General features: G+C 39.4%; 1 protein-coding gene across 1 annotated transcript in view; it reads right to left on the reverse strand.

Annotated features, from left to right (window-relative positions):
* The window catches only part of LOC108667703 (probable cationic amino acid transporter), a gene marked incomplete at its 5' end in the record, with an annotated part of 34,115 nt that extends 13,668 nt beyond the window's left edge, over positions 1-20,447 (reverse strand). Inside the window, 14 exons of the mRNA XM_047882608.1 lie at positions 35-179; positions 733-857; positions 1,423-1,523; positions 2,533-2,586; positions 3,548-3,657; positions 7,467-7,583; positions 9,230-9,393; positions 10,538-10,662; positions 11,205-11,388; positions 11,995-12,166; positions 12,489-12,697; positions 13,293-13,523; positions 13,763-13,913; positions 20,331-20,447. Of these exons, the coding sequence (XP_047738564.1) occupies positions 35-179; positions 733-857; positions 1,423-1,523; positions 2,533-2,586; positions 3,548-3,657; positions 7,467-7,583; positions 9,230-9,393; positions 10,538-10,662; positions 11,205-11,388; positions 11,995-12,166; positions 12,489-12,697; positions 13,293-13,523; positions 13,763-13,913; positions 20,331-20,447 (2,005 nt within the window). The remainder of the gene's footprint in view (positions 1-34; positions 180-732; positions 858-1,422; positions 1,524-2,532; positions 2,587-3,547; positions 3,658-7,466; positions 7,584-9,229; positions 9,394-10,537; positions 10,663-11,204; positions 11,389-11,994; positions 12,167-12,488; positions 12,698-13,292; positions 13,524-13,762; positions 13,914-20,330) is intronic.
* Positions 20,448-21,515: the final 1,068 nt, after the last annotated feature.

Consider the following 21,515-nt stretch of genomic DNA (forward strand, 5'->3'; position numbering starts at 1 on the left):
ACGAGGCATAATAATCCGCAGGCATCACACATACCTATGGACATCCAGACGATGAAGCGGATGAGTGTGAGGAGGTTGAGTTTGAGGATAAGGTAGATGTTGACCAGGATGGCGGTAGATGGCACCCACGGCAGACAAGGCGCCAGGAACGGCAATGCAGTTCTGCCCAAAAAATTATTCTATAAGCACAATTTATCATCAAGATGCTAATTTAGTTTCACCTCATCTAGATAAAAATTGCCAACACTACTTCGAAGTAAAATCACTTGACTACTTAGATCGCATAAAAGGATAAAGATAGTTTTCTACTTATAATCTATTTAAAGCATAAAGATATCTGCTTAGATAAAACTACTTGAATGCTTTGATCGCAAGTTAAAAAATCCTTTATACGAGAAAACATTTCGGAGTCCAGCTCCATTGTCGGTTCAAAATTATTTAAGACAAGCAGAATCAATTGTAAGACTAAAATTCACATTGAAGATAAAAACCAAATTTTTCTAAAGGAAAAAACAAATAAACATAACGTGACAGGCCTATCTATTTACAATTTTAAGGGGATAGGAGCTGAATGCGGCACTTGAACTAGGTTTTTCTTTAAAAATATACAAGGATTCTAAAACACTACTGCGACTTGTGGCACTGGAAATGTGCAAATTGTCAACGCGACTCTGAACTTCTACACTCCGCGAAATAATCGCTCTAGGTTGCATGCCGCTGTATCATTAAGACAATGACGAGGACGCCGATGAAGAGAACGATGACGAAGAACCACATGAGCAGAGAGAGGTCCTCTAGCGCCTCTATCCCTTGCACCAGCGCCACGTCCAGCGCAATAATGTTAAGGTACAACAAACCTAAGAAACAAGATCAAAATATTCATGTTATTTTGGATATCAGTTGGTCATGTTATTCATGTCATTCATGTTGGGCAATCAGTTGGTCAATATGTGTCATCATATAATACATGTACAATAGGTATACACGCATACAGCCTTTACCCTAACGTTTTAGTTCAGACGTTTAATTCGTGAGCTTAGACTATGCCGCAAAGCAGTAGCACAAATTACGACTGTGCCGCCTAATTGGGTACAAAATTAAGCCTACATTGCATGGGAGTCTCATAAATTAAGACTACACAGCCTAGACCCTAGAGTCTCACAACTCTAGACTGCACAGCTCAGATAAATTCCGCGCTGTAAACTAAGCTATACTCAACCTCACAAATTAAGATTATACAGCCAAGAGTCTCATAACTCTAGACTGCACAGCGCAGGTGCTGGTGCAGTCCAGAGTCTCCTAACTCTAGACTGCACCAGCGCAGACGCTGGTGCAGTAGCACAAACTAAGCCTGTGCCACCTAATTGAGTAAAAAATTAAGCCTACATCTACATTGCAGGCGCCGGTGCAGTGGTCACCTACCAACAAGTCGGGCGGCTGAGCGCCCCGTCTCCTCAGTGCACGCAGCGTCCACATCGATGGGCAGGAACTGTGGCAGTGTTTGCCAGAACACGTCGATCACGCTGTAGCGGAGTATAACATTCACTAAAGCTTACTTCACATTAACTATTTGGTTTCAATTTTGTTATAGTTGAAGTTATTATTCTACCGTGTAGTGTTCGTTTTATACACGGAGCAGTGGCATTTAGAATGCTCGGAATGTTTCTAGAGTAGGTACCGGTTTAGCAGCGGAACTTACTCGCAGCGGCCGCTGTTTAGCGCACGGGCATCAAGACGTCACGTAACCATGTGTATACGTGAATTTTAAATGTCTCTACCTATAGAATCCAGCCGACTGTAAAGTGTGTTAGGTAATACGGTTTTTTTCTGCGCTCAAGGCTTCAAATCAGTTAACATTCATCGTCAAATCGGTGATGTGTATTTCAAAAACATTATGAGTGATGGAATGGTGCAGGAATGGGTTAGGGCCTTCAAAGATATCCGCGCAAACATTCATGACGAGGAACGAAGTGGGAGACATTAAGGCATTACCGATGATCTAATTCAAAAAGTAGAATGTTAAGTGAAAGAGAACACACTTTTACCGATTTCATCCTTGGCTGAAAAGTTTCCTGCTATCCAAGGAAGCGCTCTTAACGAAATTGTCTTATCATGTTATTTAAATAGGACGGGAAGCTTCGATGACGATGGCATACAAACTTTGGTCCCAAGATACCTTAAATGACTCGATTTTAATGGGAATGATGCAGAAAAGTTGAGTAAAATATGAAATTTCAAGTGGGTAAATTATTTATTGTTTTTTACTTAATTAAAACACACGCCTCAGATAAAATGTTTCAGGACGTGTCTTCCCTGGAAGCGAATCCTTGAGGACCAAGATCACGAATAAATTGAACAATTACTAAAACTGGAGCCAAAAAATTAATTGGAGAAATAACCACAACAAATGATATTTAATTGCTTTATAGCTAGGATAACAAATAATAATTTTTACTTATTAAAGCATAATACAATTGGAAGCTGAAAGGATATAGTTATAGCAGTTTTATTTGAATCTAAAATAATACTCACCGTCTGTGCAGAGGCTGTGGCTTCTGAGTAGCCGAGGGAACCGCTCCGTAGTACCTGGCGTACACGAATTGTTAACAGACTTTTAATTCGCTTTATTATGATAGAGCGAGCCTACATGTGACAAATTGCAAGCAATAAATAATTTAAATAAACATACTAACGCATTAGAGTATGCAAAATTATTCCGTCATTAAAATGATATTCAGATTTCTCGGAAGGGACCAGCAAAAAAAAATCTGCCAGAAACATTACCCACTCATAAATGGACTGAAAACATAATAAATTTTATTGAAAATTTTTGAAAACAAGCAATATCCAGCCCAATATAAGGTTCATACTGCATGTCACATGTAATAATTTAACTTGGTAGCCCTTTCAGGAATTTTCAGCTTAGTTGCAGCTCCACTCATTTTTAATTAAGTAGCACCCTTGCTAATTTTCAGCTCTGTTGCGCCTACATCCATCAGAACGGTTTTGTAAGCATGTTGTGAGTAAGGAGGAGTAGCTTTAAGTTGGGGAGATGAACTGAAGCTACGATGATAGGTCACGGGTTTGATCTGAAATCGAGATACCATAGCAGATTGCATGGGTAAGCATACTGGGCGACGATTGGATTCTTCAAGGGCGCCGCGTCAACCCTAACTTGTGAATTAGCTGACTAAACTACATGTCCTTCTTATGCAAATATTCTCGGATCTAAAAGTCACTCCCTGCCGTGTCCTGTCTTCAAAGGCCACGTCCTGTCTTCAAAAGCCACGTCCTGTCTTCAAAAGCCATGTCCTGTCTTTTAAAGCCACGTCCTGTCAACAAAAGCCACGTCCTGTCCCCAAAAGCCACGTCCTGTCTTTTAAAGCCACATCCTGTCCCCAAAAGCCACGTCCTGTCCTTTAAAGCCACGTCCTGTCCCCAAAAGCCACGTCCTGTCTTTTAAAGCCACAATGCAAAGAAGACCCCATCGTAGAGTAACACTTATCATGCAAAGAATACATCATCGTAAAGGGCAGCAGTAGCGCACCTGTGCTGGGGCGCGGCGTCGCTCCCCACCATGAACTCGTCCTCTTTGCGCGAGTCCACGGAGCCTTCCTCCTCATCGTCGTCTGAATCCGACGGCGCTCGCGTCACGCGCTGACAACGTGCATGTACTTAATTAAGTAATGTGTGATTATAATAGGGGGATGCTTTAATGATCAATAAAAGAATGATTATCATTAGAAGGATACTTCGATAATCAAGTGATGGGTGATTATTATCACAGGGATACTTCATTGATCAAGTGACGAGTGACTATCATCAGAGGAGTACTTCATCGTGAACTTAATTCTTGCCCAACAGGCGCCTGACATTCACTATATAGGCAAACTTTTCATCAACTTTTATAATAGAATATAATGGTCTTCATAGATTTTATCATACACTATGAACGTAACGCAATAAAGCTTATATGAATCAAATCAATTCTAAAGCTTGCGTTCGGACAAGCATGAAACAAGCGGTCACGCCTGAATGTCGTGAAACTTATAACATGGACGCATTTACAGCCAAATTTTTGTGTTAATTGCGATAAACAATAAGATGTGATTCTAAGAACGACTTATTGTTTGAAATCTTCAATAATCCGCAAGATTACATCTGAGCTCATTGCACATTCATTTTTGAACTTTATTTTATTGGTTATCATTAATTTGAGCTGACGATTCTTAAAACATCTGCTCTGACGAACGTTTTCCTTGTCGCAGACTCCGTTAACAAAATGTGAGCGTTAACAAATATTTTTCATATCTAATCAATGACTCGTGAAGATTAGCTAGTTTTATTTTACTTATCACTTAATATTTGCACTCTTTTATAATTAACCAAAGAATTGTGATGATTAACTAGTTTTATTTAACTGTTTAGTTAATATTTGCGCGTTAACAAATATTTTTTATGTCTAATCAATGACTCGTAATGATTAGTTTTATTTAACCCTTCAGTTAATATTTGCACTCTTTTATAATTAACCTAAGACTTGTGATGATTAGTTTTAGTTAACTTATCACTTAATATTTGCACTCTTATATATCTAACCAAAGACTCGTAATGATTAGTTTTATTTTACTTATCACTTAATATTTGCACTCTTTTATATCTAACCAAAGACTCGTAATGATTAGTTTTATTTACGGAGCCTTCCTCCTCATCGTCGTCTGAATCCGACGGCGCCCGCGTCACGCGCTGACAACGTGCATGTACTTAATTAAGTAATGTGTGATTATAACAGGGGGATGCTTAAATGATCAACTGAAGAGTGATTATCATAAGAAGGATACTCCGATAATCAAGTGACGGGTGATTATTATCACATGGATACATCCTTGATCAAGTTGTTACGGGAGAGCGGGTAACTATTAATAATTACGACAGAGCTGCCTAAACGCTCAATGTCCCCGGGCAGGAGACCCTACTGGTACCAGGGAGGACGCATACAATAAAACCTACTAAGGGCGCAAGAATAAAATTCAACCCGAATTTTTATTCAATCGCGACAAGAAACCTAGACACAAATATCAATACTAGCTACCTACTTCATTGGCTACTTGAAGCTAAAAACATATTTATTCAAATAGTCGACTCGCGACAATTCTAAAAACTGATGACCTTTGCCAAAACGGAACACGAGACGCACCAACTTCACGAGAGCCGCGTATATCTTTCAGGGGAAGCCCTAATACATTAACGGACGACCCCAAGCGGCACGGACACCGGGCCTGGAACACGATGGCTCGGCCCAGGCAAGCCTAGGGGGGTCACGCCTCCACGAGGAACTTCAAGACTCTAGTTAAACTCGTCATTAGGCGCTCCAATAAGGTACGACGGTAGACGCCCAACGCGGCTTGGCTATGCAAAGCGCACGGGAAACCAAGGGGCAGACTGGTCAAGTCGGCTCCCACGTCAGGTAAACACTGGGGGCGGTCAGCTCCTTCCAACGGTGCACGTTCACGGTTCACAACCTTGAACAGCCGTCCGAGAGGAACACGGTCGGATCCCAGAAGCTGACGCCACATCAGAAAAGGTCCCTCCCACCTCATCCACGGAAGCCAACGAACAAAAAATCCAGCCTAGAACCGCTCAGCCCGCTCGTGACCTCGCGGCAGATTCGTTCAGAGAACACCTGCGTGTCAAACCTCTACAAAGTGACGAGTGACTATCATTAGGGGACTACTTCAACGTGAACACAATTCTCGCCGAATATGCCCCCGAAATTCACTATGAACTGGGACAGGGCAGGGTGAACTAGACAGAACTGGTCAGGGTAGCCCAGTGGTTACAGTTCAGAGTACCAAGATTGGCGCAGAGAGGCGCGGGTTCGATCCCAGCTCTGTGCGCCAGTTTCTGGTCAGAATCGGCAAGGAAGCCGGGCGGTTAAGCACAGCAGAATTGTAGCAGTGAGTTGCGAGTTTGAGACCGCAAAATACTGTGAATGTTCTGCGATGTTAAGAATCGGCGACAGGCCTACGGCCTAATAAACGCTGAAACCGCTATTATTATTATATTATTATTATGGCAAATTTCTTATCAACTAATATTATGAAATATAAGTTATTCATAGATATTATCATACACTATGAACGTACAGCAACAAAACTTATATGAATCAAATAAATGATAAAGCTTGCGTTCAGACAAGCATGAAACAAGCGGTCACACCTGAACATTGTTAAGCTTATACATGGACGCATTTACAGCTACATTTTTGTATTAATTGTGATAAGCAATAATATGTGATTCTAAGAACGAATTTTTGTTTGAAATCTTTAATAATCCTCAAGATTACATCTGAGCTCATTGCACCTTCGTTTTTTGAACTTTATTTTAGTTTTCATCAAGCTAAGCTGACGATTCTTAAAACATCTGCTCTGGCGAACGTTTTCCTTGCCGCAGACTCCGTTAACAAAATATGAGCGTTAACAAATATCTTTGATATCTAATCAATTACTCGTGAAGATTAGTTTTATTTTACTCTTCACTTAATATTTACACGCCACCGTGTTAAACAATATATGAGCGTTAACAAATATCGTTCATATCTAATCAATGACTAGTGATGATTAACTAGTTTTAATGTCACTAGATTGCTTTAATCGCAGATTCAATAGAAATTCAAAAGCGAACAAAACACCACAAAAATTCAGCATATCTCTATTGAAAACGTTTCGGAGACCAGCTCCATCGTCAGTTCCATAAATCTAGAACACAAAGTCAGAAAAATAATAAAATTTGCAGTAAAAAAACTGGTTTTGTTTTACTCTTCACTTAATATTTGCACGCCTCCGCGTTAAACAAAATTTGAGCGTTAACACATATCTTTCATATCTAATCAATGACGTAATAATTATGATTAGTTAATGACTAGTTTTATTTTACCTATCACTTAATACAAAGACTCGTAATGATTAGTTTTATTTAACTCTTCACTTAATATTTGCGCTTTAACAAATATCTTTCATATCTAATCAATGACTCGTAATGATTAGTTTTATTTAACTTATCACTTAATATTTGCACTCTTTTATAATTAACCAAAGACTCGTAATGATTAATTTTAGTTAACTCTTCACTTAATATTTGCACTCTTTTATAATTATTCAAAGACTCGTAATGATTAACTAGTTTGACTCGTAATGATTATTTTAGTTATCCCTTCACTTAATATTTGCGCGTTAACAAATATCTTTCACATCTAATCAAAGACTCGTAATGATTAATTTTATTTTACGTATCACTTAATACAAAGACTCGTGATGATTAACTAGTTTTAGTTAACTATTCAGTTAATATTTGCACGCCGCCGTGTTAAACAAAATATGAGCGTTAACAAATATCTTTCATATCTAATCAATGACTCGTAATGATTAGTTTTAGTTAACCCTTCACTTAATATTTTGCGCGGCTACCTTCATGACGACTCGCTGGTCCTGCGGCAGCCCCGTGGGCGTGAGGCGGTCGGCGCTCTGCTGCAGCGCTGCCGTCAGGTGCTGGGGCTCCACGCCCCCCGCTGCCTCCACCCCCATCTGGGGGCCCATTATAACGTCAAAAATAAACAAACACGAAGTAATAACTAGGCTAGGTTTAAAGCACCAATAACATGAATTGCGATATTTTAATTACAGTACCTATAAGGTAATATATGGTAGAGGATCGTTTTCTTAGTCTTTAACTCAAATTTATTTAAAATTGCTAACCGTTATTTGGTAATATATAAGTCAATAAGTTTTCTATTCTACGGGTTTTACGCCCGTCTGCCCTTGCGCGCGTGTGAGTTATTTTACATTACTCCTGCTTTCTATACTCCGAAATATTCCTAATGTTGTTTATTTTTTGTAACAAATGCATCGCTGCAAAATTTTTGTTCACTACAATAAAAAAATTGGCCCTTTTGCCAAAACAACGCTGTAATTTTCCATTTCTAGAACTTTTCATCGGCATAAATGATTTCTCTGGAGCGCCAAAAGCGTAATTTACTAGAAGCGTAATTTACTAGAAGCGCAATTTACCAATTTACTAGAAGCGTAATTTACTAGAAGCGTAACTTACTAGAAGCGTAATTTACTAGAAGCGTAATTTACTAGAAGCGTAATTTCCTAGAAGCGTAATTTACTAGAAGCGTAACTTACTAGAAGCGTAATTTACTAGAAGCGTAATTTACTAGAAGCGTAATTTACTAGAAGCGTAATTTACTAGAAGCGTAATTTACTAGAATTTCTCTGGAGCGCTAGAATCTAGCTAAAAAACCCTGGAGTTTTCCATTTATATGACTTTTCACCAACATAAATTATTTCTCTGGAGCGCCAGAATCTGGCTAAAAAAACCCTCGAGTTTTCCATTTATATGACTTTTCACCTACATAAGTGATTTCTCTGGAGCGCCAAAAGCGCAATTTACTAGAAGCGTAATTCACTAGTCTTCAGAGAACAAGCGAGTCTCGCCATATCAACAGTCGCCAGGTGGTGGCACGGACGTCGTTTGTAGTAATGTTCTTGATCTTTTGAGTCATTTGTTGCTGCCCTGGCCAGCTCTTTATAGAAGGCACTCTACTAGCTAGTAGTCCTAGCGCTAATTTACAGCAATACTTCTCAATAATTTAGCAAAATTTGAAATTAATTCAACACGAAAATAAGTGGTGTGTTTGACCAAACGGCAAATTAAGAAAAAAACACTAATGAACAGAAGAAACAAATTAATTTAGTGGAAACCATTGTTTGAGAAATATTTTATTGCTGCCATCAAATGTTATTTTTTTTAAACTATCGAATAGATCTATGCTGGTGGAGTTGTGTGAACCAAATTGCCAGATTTTTATTATAATAGATCAAAGGGATGTTTTATCAACGCGCTTTTTTCAATAATTTGAGTGCTAATCATTTAAAGTAGGTTCACACAAAATTTAGATTTTCTCACATATAAGTTCGAATAATTGAGAATTGTACTCACACCTGATTTGCGTTACCTAATATTCAGCACTCATCCATTTAACCGCATTATGAATAACAGATGACCGAATGTTTATGTCCTCAAAATTCTAAACATCACACTCTCAAAACCCCTTTTTCATCGCCCCGATTGCAACAGTGACTCAGAATGTAATCATTTGATTGTAGCAGTGCCTCAAAATGTAATTATTCAAGACCCTCACATCATAATATCAATATTTACGCACCTTGCGACGTGTAGGGGAACCGCCTGTAGGTGAACCCACCACCGGGGTTCCGGCCATAGGTGTCCTGATGCTCTCTGGTAGCAGCTCTACCAGCGTACTGGAGTGGGGCTGGTATCTCAATATCAACACACATGTCGAGACCAGCGTGTAAGCCAGCAGTGTACCTGCGTACAAGCTAGTCTATAATAATGCCAGAAAATGAAACTCGTGATTTGATTGTTAAATTTACGTTAAAGCTGCTCGATTACCTTTTTCTTCACGTGTATAAATGAAAATCTAGTTCACAAGGTGGCAAGTGTGCAGCGAATTCAAGTTGAAAAATTGAAATCTTGTGGTTACAGTTAGCAGAAAATTTTGTTAATCGTTACTATAAATTATGTTCACAACATTGATCCACTCTCTTCACCAAAAAGCCCAACGAATTTATTCAGAAAGGATACCAGTCTTTGGTTAAATGTTCGTATATTTTCCAAGAAAAGCAGGACATGGTCGCACAAACACCCAGCAATGAGCACCAACAAGACAAGCACCCCCTTTTCCTTGAGAATCATTTAAATAAGCCCGCACTCACACTTGAGCTACCCACCACCGGGGTTCCGGCCATAGGTGTCCTGATGCTCTCTGGTAGCAGCTCTACCAGCGTACTGGAGTGGGGCTGGTATCTCAATATCAACACACATGTCGAGACCAGCGTGTAAGCCAGCAGTGTACCTGCGTACAAGCTAGTCTATAATAATGCCAGAAAATGAAACTCGTGATTTGATTGTTAAATTTACGTTAAAGCTGCTCGATTACCTTTTTCTTCACGTGTATAAATGAAAATCTAGTTCACAAGGTGGCAAGTGTGCAGCGAATTCAAGTTGAAAAATTGAAATCTTGTGGTTACAGTTAGCAGAAAATTTTGTTAATCGTTACTATAAATTATGTTCACAACATTGATCCACTCTCTTCACCAAAAAGCCCAACGAATTTATTCAGAAAGGATACCAGTCTTTGGTTAAATGTTCGTATATTTTCCAAGAAAAGCAGGACATGATCGCACAAACACCCAGCAATGAGCAGCAACAATACAAGCACTCTTTTTCCCTTGAGAATCATATAAATAAGCGCTCACTCACAGTTGAGCGCATAATGCAAAAATGGTTCTGGCGGGTCAGCGAGCCAGTGATGGTCGTAGAACTACCAGTGGTACCGAGTGCCCGGAAAAACTTTGCCCTATTCGCCGCTACCAGGATGGGCAATTACAACAACAGCTCGCATTCATCAAAGATCATAACGGACATTAATTCAAGCCCAGCAGACACCCACCTATGGACATCATCTCCACTAATAGTGTTAGAGGGAAGAGCAACGCGGCCACTGCGCTGCCGGCGCCGAAGACGGCCGTAGCTACAGCCGGGGTGCCGGTCACCGGCCACACGCTCGAGAGTGACCTAGAGGAAGTGCATTTCAGGGAAAAGTTTTATTTAACTTCAATTAGCATAACATACATTAAATGAATGCACTATTGCTCTCGGGAAAATGCATTGGAAAAATGCACTATTGCGCTCGCCATGTCCGTCTGTCCGTCCGTGACTTCACGTTTTCGTCGACGAGAAAATGCGCTCTCTGTCACTCACTGCAGTGAGTACTGAGTTTCGTTTGTGATCACGAGAGCATTCGCGTGACAATGTTGTTGGAGCTTTAGTTCAAAAATGCTAGAAATACGGCAGTGCAAGTGAAATTGACTATTTTTTCTGTATTATGCGATAGCGCACCAACTCTTAACAGCGCAAAAATTTTTTTGTCCCGTGAATGACTGTTCCAATGGACATCATCACAAGTCAACTTGTTACGTTTCAAGTTCCGCATAGAGCATAATCTTCTCCATTAGAATACTATTTTTTGGGCTCGAATCGGATAAATTAGGAAAGGGTTGAAAATGAGCGCTATATTAGTAAATCTATATCACTAATCGTAACGAAACAAGGCTTACTTGAAGATAAGACCATCCTTGGCCATAGCGTAGACGATCCTGGGCAGAGAGAACATGGTGCCGAACATGGACACAGTGAGGCCGGCGAGCGCCCCAACCACCGCCACGTTCTTGCAGCCCGTTGCACCTACGGCGTCGAACGCGTCCACGAGCGCCGCGTCAGGGTCCACCCTCGAGTACGGCACTGCGGCGCGAAAATGTATAGAGCGCATTATTTATATTTATTTAAATATATTTATTTAGAGCGCTTGGCATGCGTACGAACAAATTACAAATGCAAATGCACTCTACAGTACAAATGCACTCTACAGTACAAATGCACTCTAAGGGCCAAACGATGGCCGTATGAACACATTGTGGGCCTGCACCTTGATAACAATTTGATTAAAGACTTTTTCACTTACTGGGGAACAGTGATATCAGATCAAGAGAATTAAAAAATATATTGACTATATCGTTGTTTGATCACGATCTCTATTCCTATGACAGCAACGAAATGAGAATTGGTGTCTCAGGTTATAACAGAGACCTCTTAAAATTGGACATGAAATTTCCACACTTGGTATGCATATTTTTGATGAGATATTAAACATGTTATTGTTTATTGTAATTTATTTGATGTTGTTTTGTTAATTTGCTTCTTGCTTTGAGTCTATAACATCAGCAGCATCGTTTATGACCGAGAGTTGTGTCCTTATCAAGAATGCGGAAGGAGCTAGCCATGAAATGAAGAGAGCAAATGTCTAGTGCGTCTCATGTGTGTAGAGTGTGTGTACCCTCAGTGCCTCACCCATGAGTGTGATGAGTGCTGATGATGAAACATAGGCCATTAGGATGATGAAGAGGGACATGACGATGGCTCTAGGGATGCTCTTCACGGGGTTGATGGCTTCTTCCCCCGTTGTCGCGATGATGTCGAAGCCGATGAACCCGTAGAAACAGGTCGCTGCGCCTGTTAGAACCTGCGGTGTAGGTGTTACACTGCGTTACACTCAGGGCTGCCATCAACACGCAGGTGGCTGGTTATAGACTTGCATAATGTTAACGTTATTTATTGATTCACAACTTACGGGCCGGGCCGAGAATTGGTCAAAAATGCAATGTCTGTTTCCATTAATAGGGTGAAAATTATTTGTAGAGTTATAAGGCTTCTATTATAAACCTTCATTATCCAACGCTGTGTGCTTCTATTAATAGGGTTAAAATTATTTGTAGGCTTCTATTATAAACCTTTATTATCTAGAGCTAGTTTTCCTGGACAAGTTAAAGCATTAAATATCGTACTCCGGAGACGCCATGTGGCATGAAGCCGCCATGCTCGGTCCAGTTGCTGGTGTCAGCATAGAAGAGGCCTGCACTCATCATGAAGACCCAGACGCAGAAGTTGACGCTGTTCAGCACGTTGTTGAACGCGACGCTCTTGCGGACGCCCGCTATCAGAACGGCGCCCATGAACAGCGTCAGGAGGAACGCTAGAACGTCGGGTGGGCGACCTGAAAATTAACACAGTGTGTTTGTATAGATAATGTAAAATGGGTTCTTTTTGCTGATGCAAAATGTAATGTGAAATTGATAATGTGAAATGATATTGATAATGCGAAATGTGTGTATATTGCTGATGCAAAATGTGTTTGTATTGATAATGTAAAATGTGTTCATATTGGTGATGCAAAATGTGTTTGTATTGATAATGTAAAATGTGTTCATATTGATGATGCAAAATGCGTTTGTATTGATAATGTAAAATGGGTTCATATTGCTGATGTAAAATGTGTTTGTATTGGTGATGTAAAAAAACGCGCCTTTCATGAATAGCCTAATATTTCGCAACGTTAATGGAGGTAATCCATTGATGGAATTGTTAACGCTGGAGTGTTAGGCACAAGGTCTTGAAATAAAAATAAATTCGTCGTCGTACAAAAATCGAACATCACTCGTGCTTAAATCATTATATTTAATTTTAAAAGAGTTCACACACCTGAGAAGTAGCTTAGCATCGTTCAGTTCACTCACCAAATACGGTGCCAAAGATGCCCAGTAAGACATCACTCGCCTGAAAAGTGGCCAAGCATCGTTCAGTTCACTCACCGAATACGGTGCCAAAGATGCTCTGCATGGCATCATTGATGCCACCCCCCAACATGACGTTACAACAGGCACTGAGGGCGCAGGCGCAGGCCGCTGTACCGATAAGTTCCTCCAGGATCATGTTCCACCCAATCACAAACGCCATGAACTCTCCCACCGTTACGTAGCTGTACATGTACGCTCCCCCAGACGTGTTAGGCACACGTACACCAAACTCTGCGTAGCACACGCCTGTGTAATAAAACGCTGCTTAAGTATATGTCGATGAAAGAAATCGAGATTTATTTAAAAGAATGCAAGATTTTTCAGAGTTTGTTCTGGCAAGATTTTGAATAATTAAGTAAATGTTAATAAATTAAATTTAATTAAACTGAATAAATAAAATAAATTGAAATAATTAAATTCCATTTAAATAATCAAATAAATTAAATTAAAGATTTTTCATAATATATTTATTTCGTATTGTGGACCTGAGAAAATGGAAGCGATGGCGGCGATGATGAAGGACAGGATGACACTGGGACCAGCGATGGTATTGGCGACCATGCCGGCGACCAGGTACATACCCGTCCCCACGCACGACCCAACACCCAGCGACGTCAGGTCCAACGTCGTCAGGACCTTCCGACGGAAAAAATCCTTCAGTTTTTACGCCAAATACGGTGCCAAATACGGTTCCGATGCATGCGTTCAAACGTCGTCAGGACCTTCCGACGGAAAAAAAGTCCTTAAATTTTCACCCAGAGTTCCGAGGCATGTGTTCCAATGTCGTCAGGACCTTCCGACGGAAAAAAAGTCCTTCAGTTTTCACGTTGTTGTTGTTGTTGTTGTGGTTCCCCGGTCTCATTTTTACAAGAGACCCCTTCGCGCAAGTACACCACCGACAGGGGGTCGCTCCAGAGCTGTAGGGTCGAGGTTATGTGGTGGTGTTGTTACGAGTTTTCACGCAAAGTTCCGAGGTATGTGTGTGCAATTACATGCGTTTAAATAATTTTCATGTGGGTTTAATTCGTTTTATTAGTGAATAATTTTGTTGGACGATGAAGATAGACGGAGGGCGTACGAGGACGTAAATATTGATGAAAATCTGGCCATTTTGCTGTGATATCTCGTACCGTTTGCCGGTGAACCGTTACCATTATAGTCCATGGATGGAAAAAATACGTAAGCGAAGTTATGACATAGGGTATAAAAAACATTTGTAGTGCAAGGCACGTACAAATTAACTGCTCGTTACGGAATGATCACGCACAATTTTTTGATATTTTTTTCCTTAACAGAATTAAGGAAGATGACAAATTTTGCAGCAACAGTGAAGCACCAACAAGTTTCTTCACGACGAACACATCTGAAAGCGACGAATATCAAAGGTTCTTAAAGAACAGGGTGTTACTATAAAGATAAATGCTGCTAAAAGCCGAAAGACAAATTATATAATTAAAATTTAATAAAATTTTGATAAATGTCAGTTTAAAGAACCAAAAACTGCGAAGGAAGTATAAAGACGAGTGATATCAGTGGCAACAAAATGTCGTCAGGACCTTCCGACGAAAAAAAAAATCCTTAAATTTTCACGCAGAGTTGCGAGGCATGTGTTCCAATGTCGTCAGGACCTTCCGACGGGAAAAAAGTCCTTAAATTTTCACGCAGAGTTCCGAGGTATGTGTGTTTAATTACATGCGTTTGATTAATTTTCGCGTGATTTTAATTCATCTAATGAGCGAGTAATTTCGTTGGACGATGAAGATAGGCGGAGGGCGTACGAAGAGGTAAATATTTTTGAAAATCTGTCCATTTTGCTTTGATATCTCGCACCGTGTGCCGGTGGAGCAGCAGTTGCCATTATAGCCCACGTATGGAAAAAATACGTATGGGAAGTTATGGCATAGGGTAAACATAGCGCAAAGCACGTACTAATTCACTGCTCGTTACGGAATAATCACGCACAGTATCTCAATATCACGAAAACAGGAGCAAAGATAGAAACATGTTGACAAATTTCGTAGTAACAGTGAAGCACCAACAAGTTTCTTCACGACGAACACATCTGAAAGTGACCAATATCGAAGGTTCTTAAAGAACAGGATTTTACTTTAAAGATAAATGCTAGTAAAAGCTGAAAGACAAATTATATAATTATAATTTAATAAAATTTTGAAAAATGTCAGTTTGAAGAACCAAAACTGCGAAGGAAGTATAAAGACGAGTGATATCAGTGGCAACAGTCTACAATGGCGTCTACAGTTGCCGGGCATCAGCCGGGCATCTACAGTGGCAACAGTTGCCGGTGTATCAGCAATTCAACATTAATGAGGAACATGCAGTTTTCTGTATAACAGTTTCATATACACGTATCCGGAGTTCATTTCGGGCACCACCCACAGAAATTTTGATGTCCACGAAATTCGACGCCTATGATATTTACACACCGACAACACTGAGTTGTGCTCTGACATGTGCTCCCCTATGACTTCGTTGGCGCTCCAAGTATGAACGGGTTCAAGAACAGACTAGATAAAGCTATGGAAAAATATATGTTCAGATTTGAAATGCCTAGCATCATATCGAACCTGGTGGAAGTCTAGTAGCTACTTCAAACTATCGTCAGTCATGAAAAGATCGGGCAAATGACACGATTTTAGATCTTTTGTGAACAAGGCACGAAAAGGAAAAGAATCGGCGAGAAGCCACATCAGGCCTACACTTCAGCGCCGACATCACTATGTTATGTTATGTTATGTTATGTTATGTTATGTCCATGGTCAGAGTTGCTAAGGCTCCCCAGCAGCATCCCTGCCGGCTGGTATCGACCATCGACGTAACGTTTAAAGAGCGACTGAGAGACCGTCGACCGAAGTCGTATAAAAAATGTCACTTAACTGGCGGTGAATGCCGGTGATGCTAACGGCCGCTAAACTGCATGCCGCTAATTATCAGGGACATTAAAGCTCTCAATACTGATAATATAGTGGCGCAAACATCAATTATTTGAACGAATATAATTCCTTTTTTGTGCCACATTTTTCTGTGCATATAACTGACTCAGTCACAGCCGATCAATTGACGACTAGTGAATTAGGGAGATGCTCGTAACAAATTGATTTAATTATTTTACAGATGAAGTTATAAATTTTTATTATAGTAATATAATAATGTATACTCAATAAAACTAATCTTTGCGAACTAAAATCATTAACTTACCTTATTTATATTCCCACTTAAATCTATATTCGCAGCAGTTTATTAGAGTCCAGGGGCCATACTTTCAAAATCCGTTAAGTGAACGTAAGTACTTACGCTCAATTTTCTTGTCTATGATTGGTGGATTTTGCTTGAAAGGCCGTCAATGATTGGCTGATGAACTTACGATCTCTTAACTTTTTTTGAAAGTATGGCTTGAAAGGCCGTCAATGATTGGCTGATGAACTTACGATCTCTTAACTTTTTTTGAAAGTATGGCTTGAAAGGCCGTCAATGATTGGCTGATGAACTTNTGAAAGTGTAGATAGACCAAACAAAATGATTTGTTTTGGTCTACAATAACCATAACACGAACAGTAAACAATTCATCCATCACACGTAAAGTGTGCGCATAGATGTGGATAATGAGAGGCTGACAACTGAATTTATTGTGTTTACGAGCTTAACTGCGTTACTTCACATAGCCTTTCATTTCTTATTAACCGTAAGTCCCCAACCATTGATGCATGAAATCGCTTCACTACCCACTTAGATAAGCCATACATCACTGCTTAAACTGTCCTCGAATGAATGTCATTCACTGAATAAGTGAGTCACTAGTTGAGTGATTGCCTTCATCTTCTTCAAACAATGCACTGCTAAAGTGGTCGTTGTAGCTGGGCAGCTGGGGCCACACTTTCAAAACTCGCTAAGTGAACGTAAGTACTTACGCTCTATTTTCTTGTCTATGATTGGTGGATTTTGCTCGAAAGGCCGTCAATGATTGGCTGATGGACTTACGATCTCTTAACTTTTTTTGAAAGTATGGGCCCAGGACGTAAGCACGACGCTAATAACGCAAGTCTGCCCACAACCAACAGCTCCACAAGCCTCGTCTCATTTTTTCGGCTCATGAACAGGATCGGCAATGCAATGTGGAGGACGCCTCTGAAGTAGGCAACGTACCTGTTCTGTGGGTGCCGCTGTATCAACAAGACGAAGACATCTGCTGGACGAGTGACGCACCTGTTCTGTGGGTGCCGCTGTATCAACAAGACGAGACCACCTGCTGGACGGGTGACGTACCTGTTCTGTGGGTGCCGATGTATCAACAAGACGAGACCATCTGCTGGACGAGTGACGCACCTGTTCTGTGGGTGCCGCTGTATCAACAAGACGCAGACATCTGCTGGACGGGTGACGCANAGAAATTGTCTTATCAGGTTATTTAATTAGGACGGGAAGCTTCGTTGAAGATGGCATACAAACTTTGGTCCCAAGATATATTAAATGACTAAATTTTAATGGAATAATGCAGAAACGTCGAGTAAAATATGAAATTTTAAGTGGGTAAATTATTTATGTTTTTTTACTTAATTAAAATACACGCCTCATATAAAATGTTTCGGCACGTGTCTTCCCAAGAAGCGAATCCTTGAGGACCAAGATCACGAATAAATTGAACAATTACTAACACTGAACCCAAAAAATTAATTGGAGAAATAACCACTGCAAATGATATTTAATTACTTTATAGCTGGGATAACAAATAATAATTTTTATTTCTTGAAATATAATACAATTGGAAGCACCAAGGATATAGTAATTGCAGTTTTATTTGAATCTAAAATAATACTCACCGTCTGTGTAGAGGCTGTGGCTTCTGCGTAGCAGAGGGAACCGCTCCGTAGTACCTGGCGTAGACGAATTGTTACTGACTTTTAATTCGCTTTATTATGATAGAGCTTACATTTGACAAATTACAAGCAATAAATACTTTTAATAAACACACTAATGCATAAGAGTTTGCAAAATTATTCCGTCATTAAAATGTTATCTAGATTTCTCGGAAGGGACCTGCAAATAAAATTTGTCAGAAAAGAACATTATTAATTCACAGATGGACTGAAAGCAACATAAAAATAATTCGAACATTTCTAAAAATAAGCGATGTCCCGCCCAATCAAAGGTTCATACTGTATATCACATGTACTAATTGAAAATGGTCGCCCTTTCAGGAATTTTTAGGAATTTTTAAGCAGGTTATAACTAAGGAGGAGTAGCTTTAAATTGGGGAGATGAACTGAAGCTACGATGATAGATCACGGGTTGGATCTGAAATCGAGCTACCATGCTTAGCAGATTGGGCAAGTATACCTGGGCGACGATCGAATTCTTCAAGAGCGCCGCGTCAACCACCCTCACTTGTGAAGTAGCTGACAAATCTGTCTTTTTTCATGCAAATATTCACAGATCTAAAAGTCACTCCCTGCCATGTCCTGACTCGAAAAGCCACGTCCTGTCTTCAAAAGCCACGTCCTGTTTTCAAAGGCCACGTCCTGATTTCAAAAACCACGTCCTGACTTTAAAAGCCACGTCCTGACTTCAAAAGCCACGTCCTGACTTCAAAAACCACGTCCTGACTTTAAAAGCCACGTCCGGACTTCAAAAACCCCGTCCTGACTTCCAAAACCACGTCCTGACTTTAAAAGCCACGTCCTGACTTCAAAAACCACGTCCGGACTTCAAAAACCACGTCCTGACTTTAAAAGCCACGTCCTGACTTCAAAAGCCACGTCCTGACTTCAAAAACCACGTCCTGACTTCAAAAGCCACGTACTGTCTCCAAAAACCACGTCCTGTCTTCAAAAGCCACGTTCTGTCTACAAAAACCACGTCCTGACTTCAAAAGCCACGTCCTGACTTCAAAAACCACGTCCTGACTTCAAAAGCCACGTCCGGACTTCAAAAACCCCGTCCTGACTTCCAAAACCACGTCCTGACTTCAAAAACCACGTCCTGACTTCAAAAACCACGTCCTGGCTTCAAAAGCCACGTCCTGACTTCAAAAGCCACGTCCTGACTTAAAAAAACACGTCCTGACTTCAAAAACCACGTCCTGACTTCAAAAACCACGTCCTGACTTCAAAAGCCTCGTTCTGTCTTCAAAAGCCACGTCTTGACTTCAAAAACCACGTCCTGACTTCAAAACCACGTACTGTCTCCAAAAACCACGTCCTGTCTTCAAAAGCCACGTTCTGTCTCCAAAAACCACGTCCTGTCTTCAAAAGCCCCGTCCTGTCTTCAAAAGCCACGTCCTNTTTTATTTTACGTATCACTTAATACAAAGACTCGTGATGATTAACTAGTTTTAGTTAACTATTCAGTTAATATTTGCACGCCGCCGTGTTAAACAAAATATGAGCGTTAACAAATATCTTTCATATCTAATCAATGACTCGTAATGATTAGTTTTAGTTAACCCTTCACTTAATATTTGCGCGTTAACAAATATCTTTCATATCTAATCAATGACTCGTAATGATTAGTTTTATTTAACTTATCACTTAATATTTGCACTCTTTTCTAATTAACCAATGACTCGTAATGATTAGTTTTAGTTAACCCTTCACTTAATATTTGCGCGTTAACAAATATCTTTTATATCTAATCAATGACTCGTAATGACTAGTTTTAGTTTACTTATCACTTAATATTTGCACTCTTTTATAATTAACCAATGACTCGTAATGATTAGTTTTAGTTTACCTATCACTTAATATTTGTACTCTTTTATAATTAACCAAAGATTCGTAATGATTAGTTTTAGTTAACTTATCACTTAATATTTGCACTCTTTTATAATTAACCAATGACTCGTAATGATGAGTTTTAGTATACCCTTCAGTTAATATTTGCACGTTAACAAATATCTTTCATATCTAATCAATGACTCGTAATGATCAGTTTTATTTAACCCTTCACTTAATATTTGCACTCTTTTATAATTATTCAATGACTCGTAATGACTAGCTTTAGTTAACTCTTCATTTAATATTTTGCACACCGCGGCGCTACCTTCATGACGACGCGCTGGTCCTGCGGTAGCCCCGTGGGTGTGAGGCGGTCGGCGCTCTGCTGCAGCGCTGCCGTCAGGTGCTGGGGCTCCACGCCCCCCGCTGCCTCCACCCCCATCTGGGGGACCATTGAAACGTCAAAAATTAATTAAAAAACGTTAAGTAATTACTAGGATAGGTTTACAAAAATTAATTAAAAAACGTGAAGTAATTACTAGGATAGGTTTGACAAAAATTATTAAAAAAAACGTTAAGTAATTACTAGGATAGGTTTGACAAAATTAATTAAAAAAAGTTAAGTAATTACTAGGATAGGTTTGACAAAAATTAATTTAAAAAAACGTTAGGTAATTACTAGAATAGGTTTGAGAAAAAATAATTAAAAAACGTTAAGTAATTACTAGGATAGGTTTGACAAAAATAATTTAAAAAAACGTTAGGTAATTACTAGAATAGGTTTGAGAAAAAATAATTAAAAAACGTTAAGTAATTACTAGGATAGGTTTGACAAAAAATAATTAAAAAAACATTAAGTAATTACTAGGATAGGTTTGACAAAAATTAATTAAAAAACGTTTAGTAATTTCTAGGATAGGTTTGACAAAAATTAATTATAAAAACAGTATTTTATAACTAGGATGGGTTTAAAGAACGTATAAGAAAAATTGTGGTAATAAAATCAGCACCTCAGATAATGTATGGTGGAGAAAGTTTTCTTAGACTTAAACACAAACTTATGTAAATTTATTAACCATTAGTTGGCAATATCTAAGTCAATAAGTTTCATATTATACGGGTTTTACGCTAGAAAAATACTTCTGCCCCTGCGCGCGTGTGAGTTATTTTACAATACCCTTGCTTTCTATACTCCGAAATATTCCTAATGTCGTTTATTTTCCGCAACAAATACATCGCTGCTAAATTTTTATACACTATAATAAAAAATTGGTCCTTTTGTCCAAAACAACGCTCGAATTGTCCATTTCTAGAACTTTTCACCTCCATTACATAAATGATTTCTCTGGAGCGCTAGAATCTAGCTAAAAAACCCTGGAGTTTTCCATTTATATGACTTTTCACCAACATAAATTATTTCTCTGGAGCGCTAGAATCTAGCTAAAAAACCCTGGAGTTTTCCATTTATATGACTTTTCACCAACATAAATTATTTCTCTGGAGCGCCAGA

This window comes from Hyalella azteca, unplaced genomic scaffold, assembly GCF_000764305.2.
Source record: "Hyalella azteca isolate HAZT.00-mixed unplaced genomic scaffold, Hazt_2.0.2 contig10851, whole genome shotgun sequence".
Lineage (NCBI taxonomy): Eukaryota > Metazoa > Arthropoda > Malacostraca > Amphipoda > Hyalellidae > Hyalella > Hyalella azteca.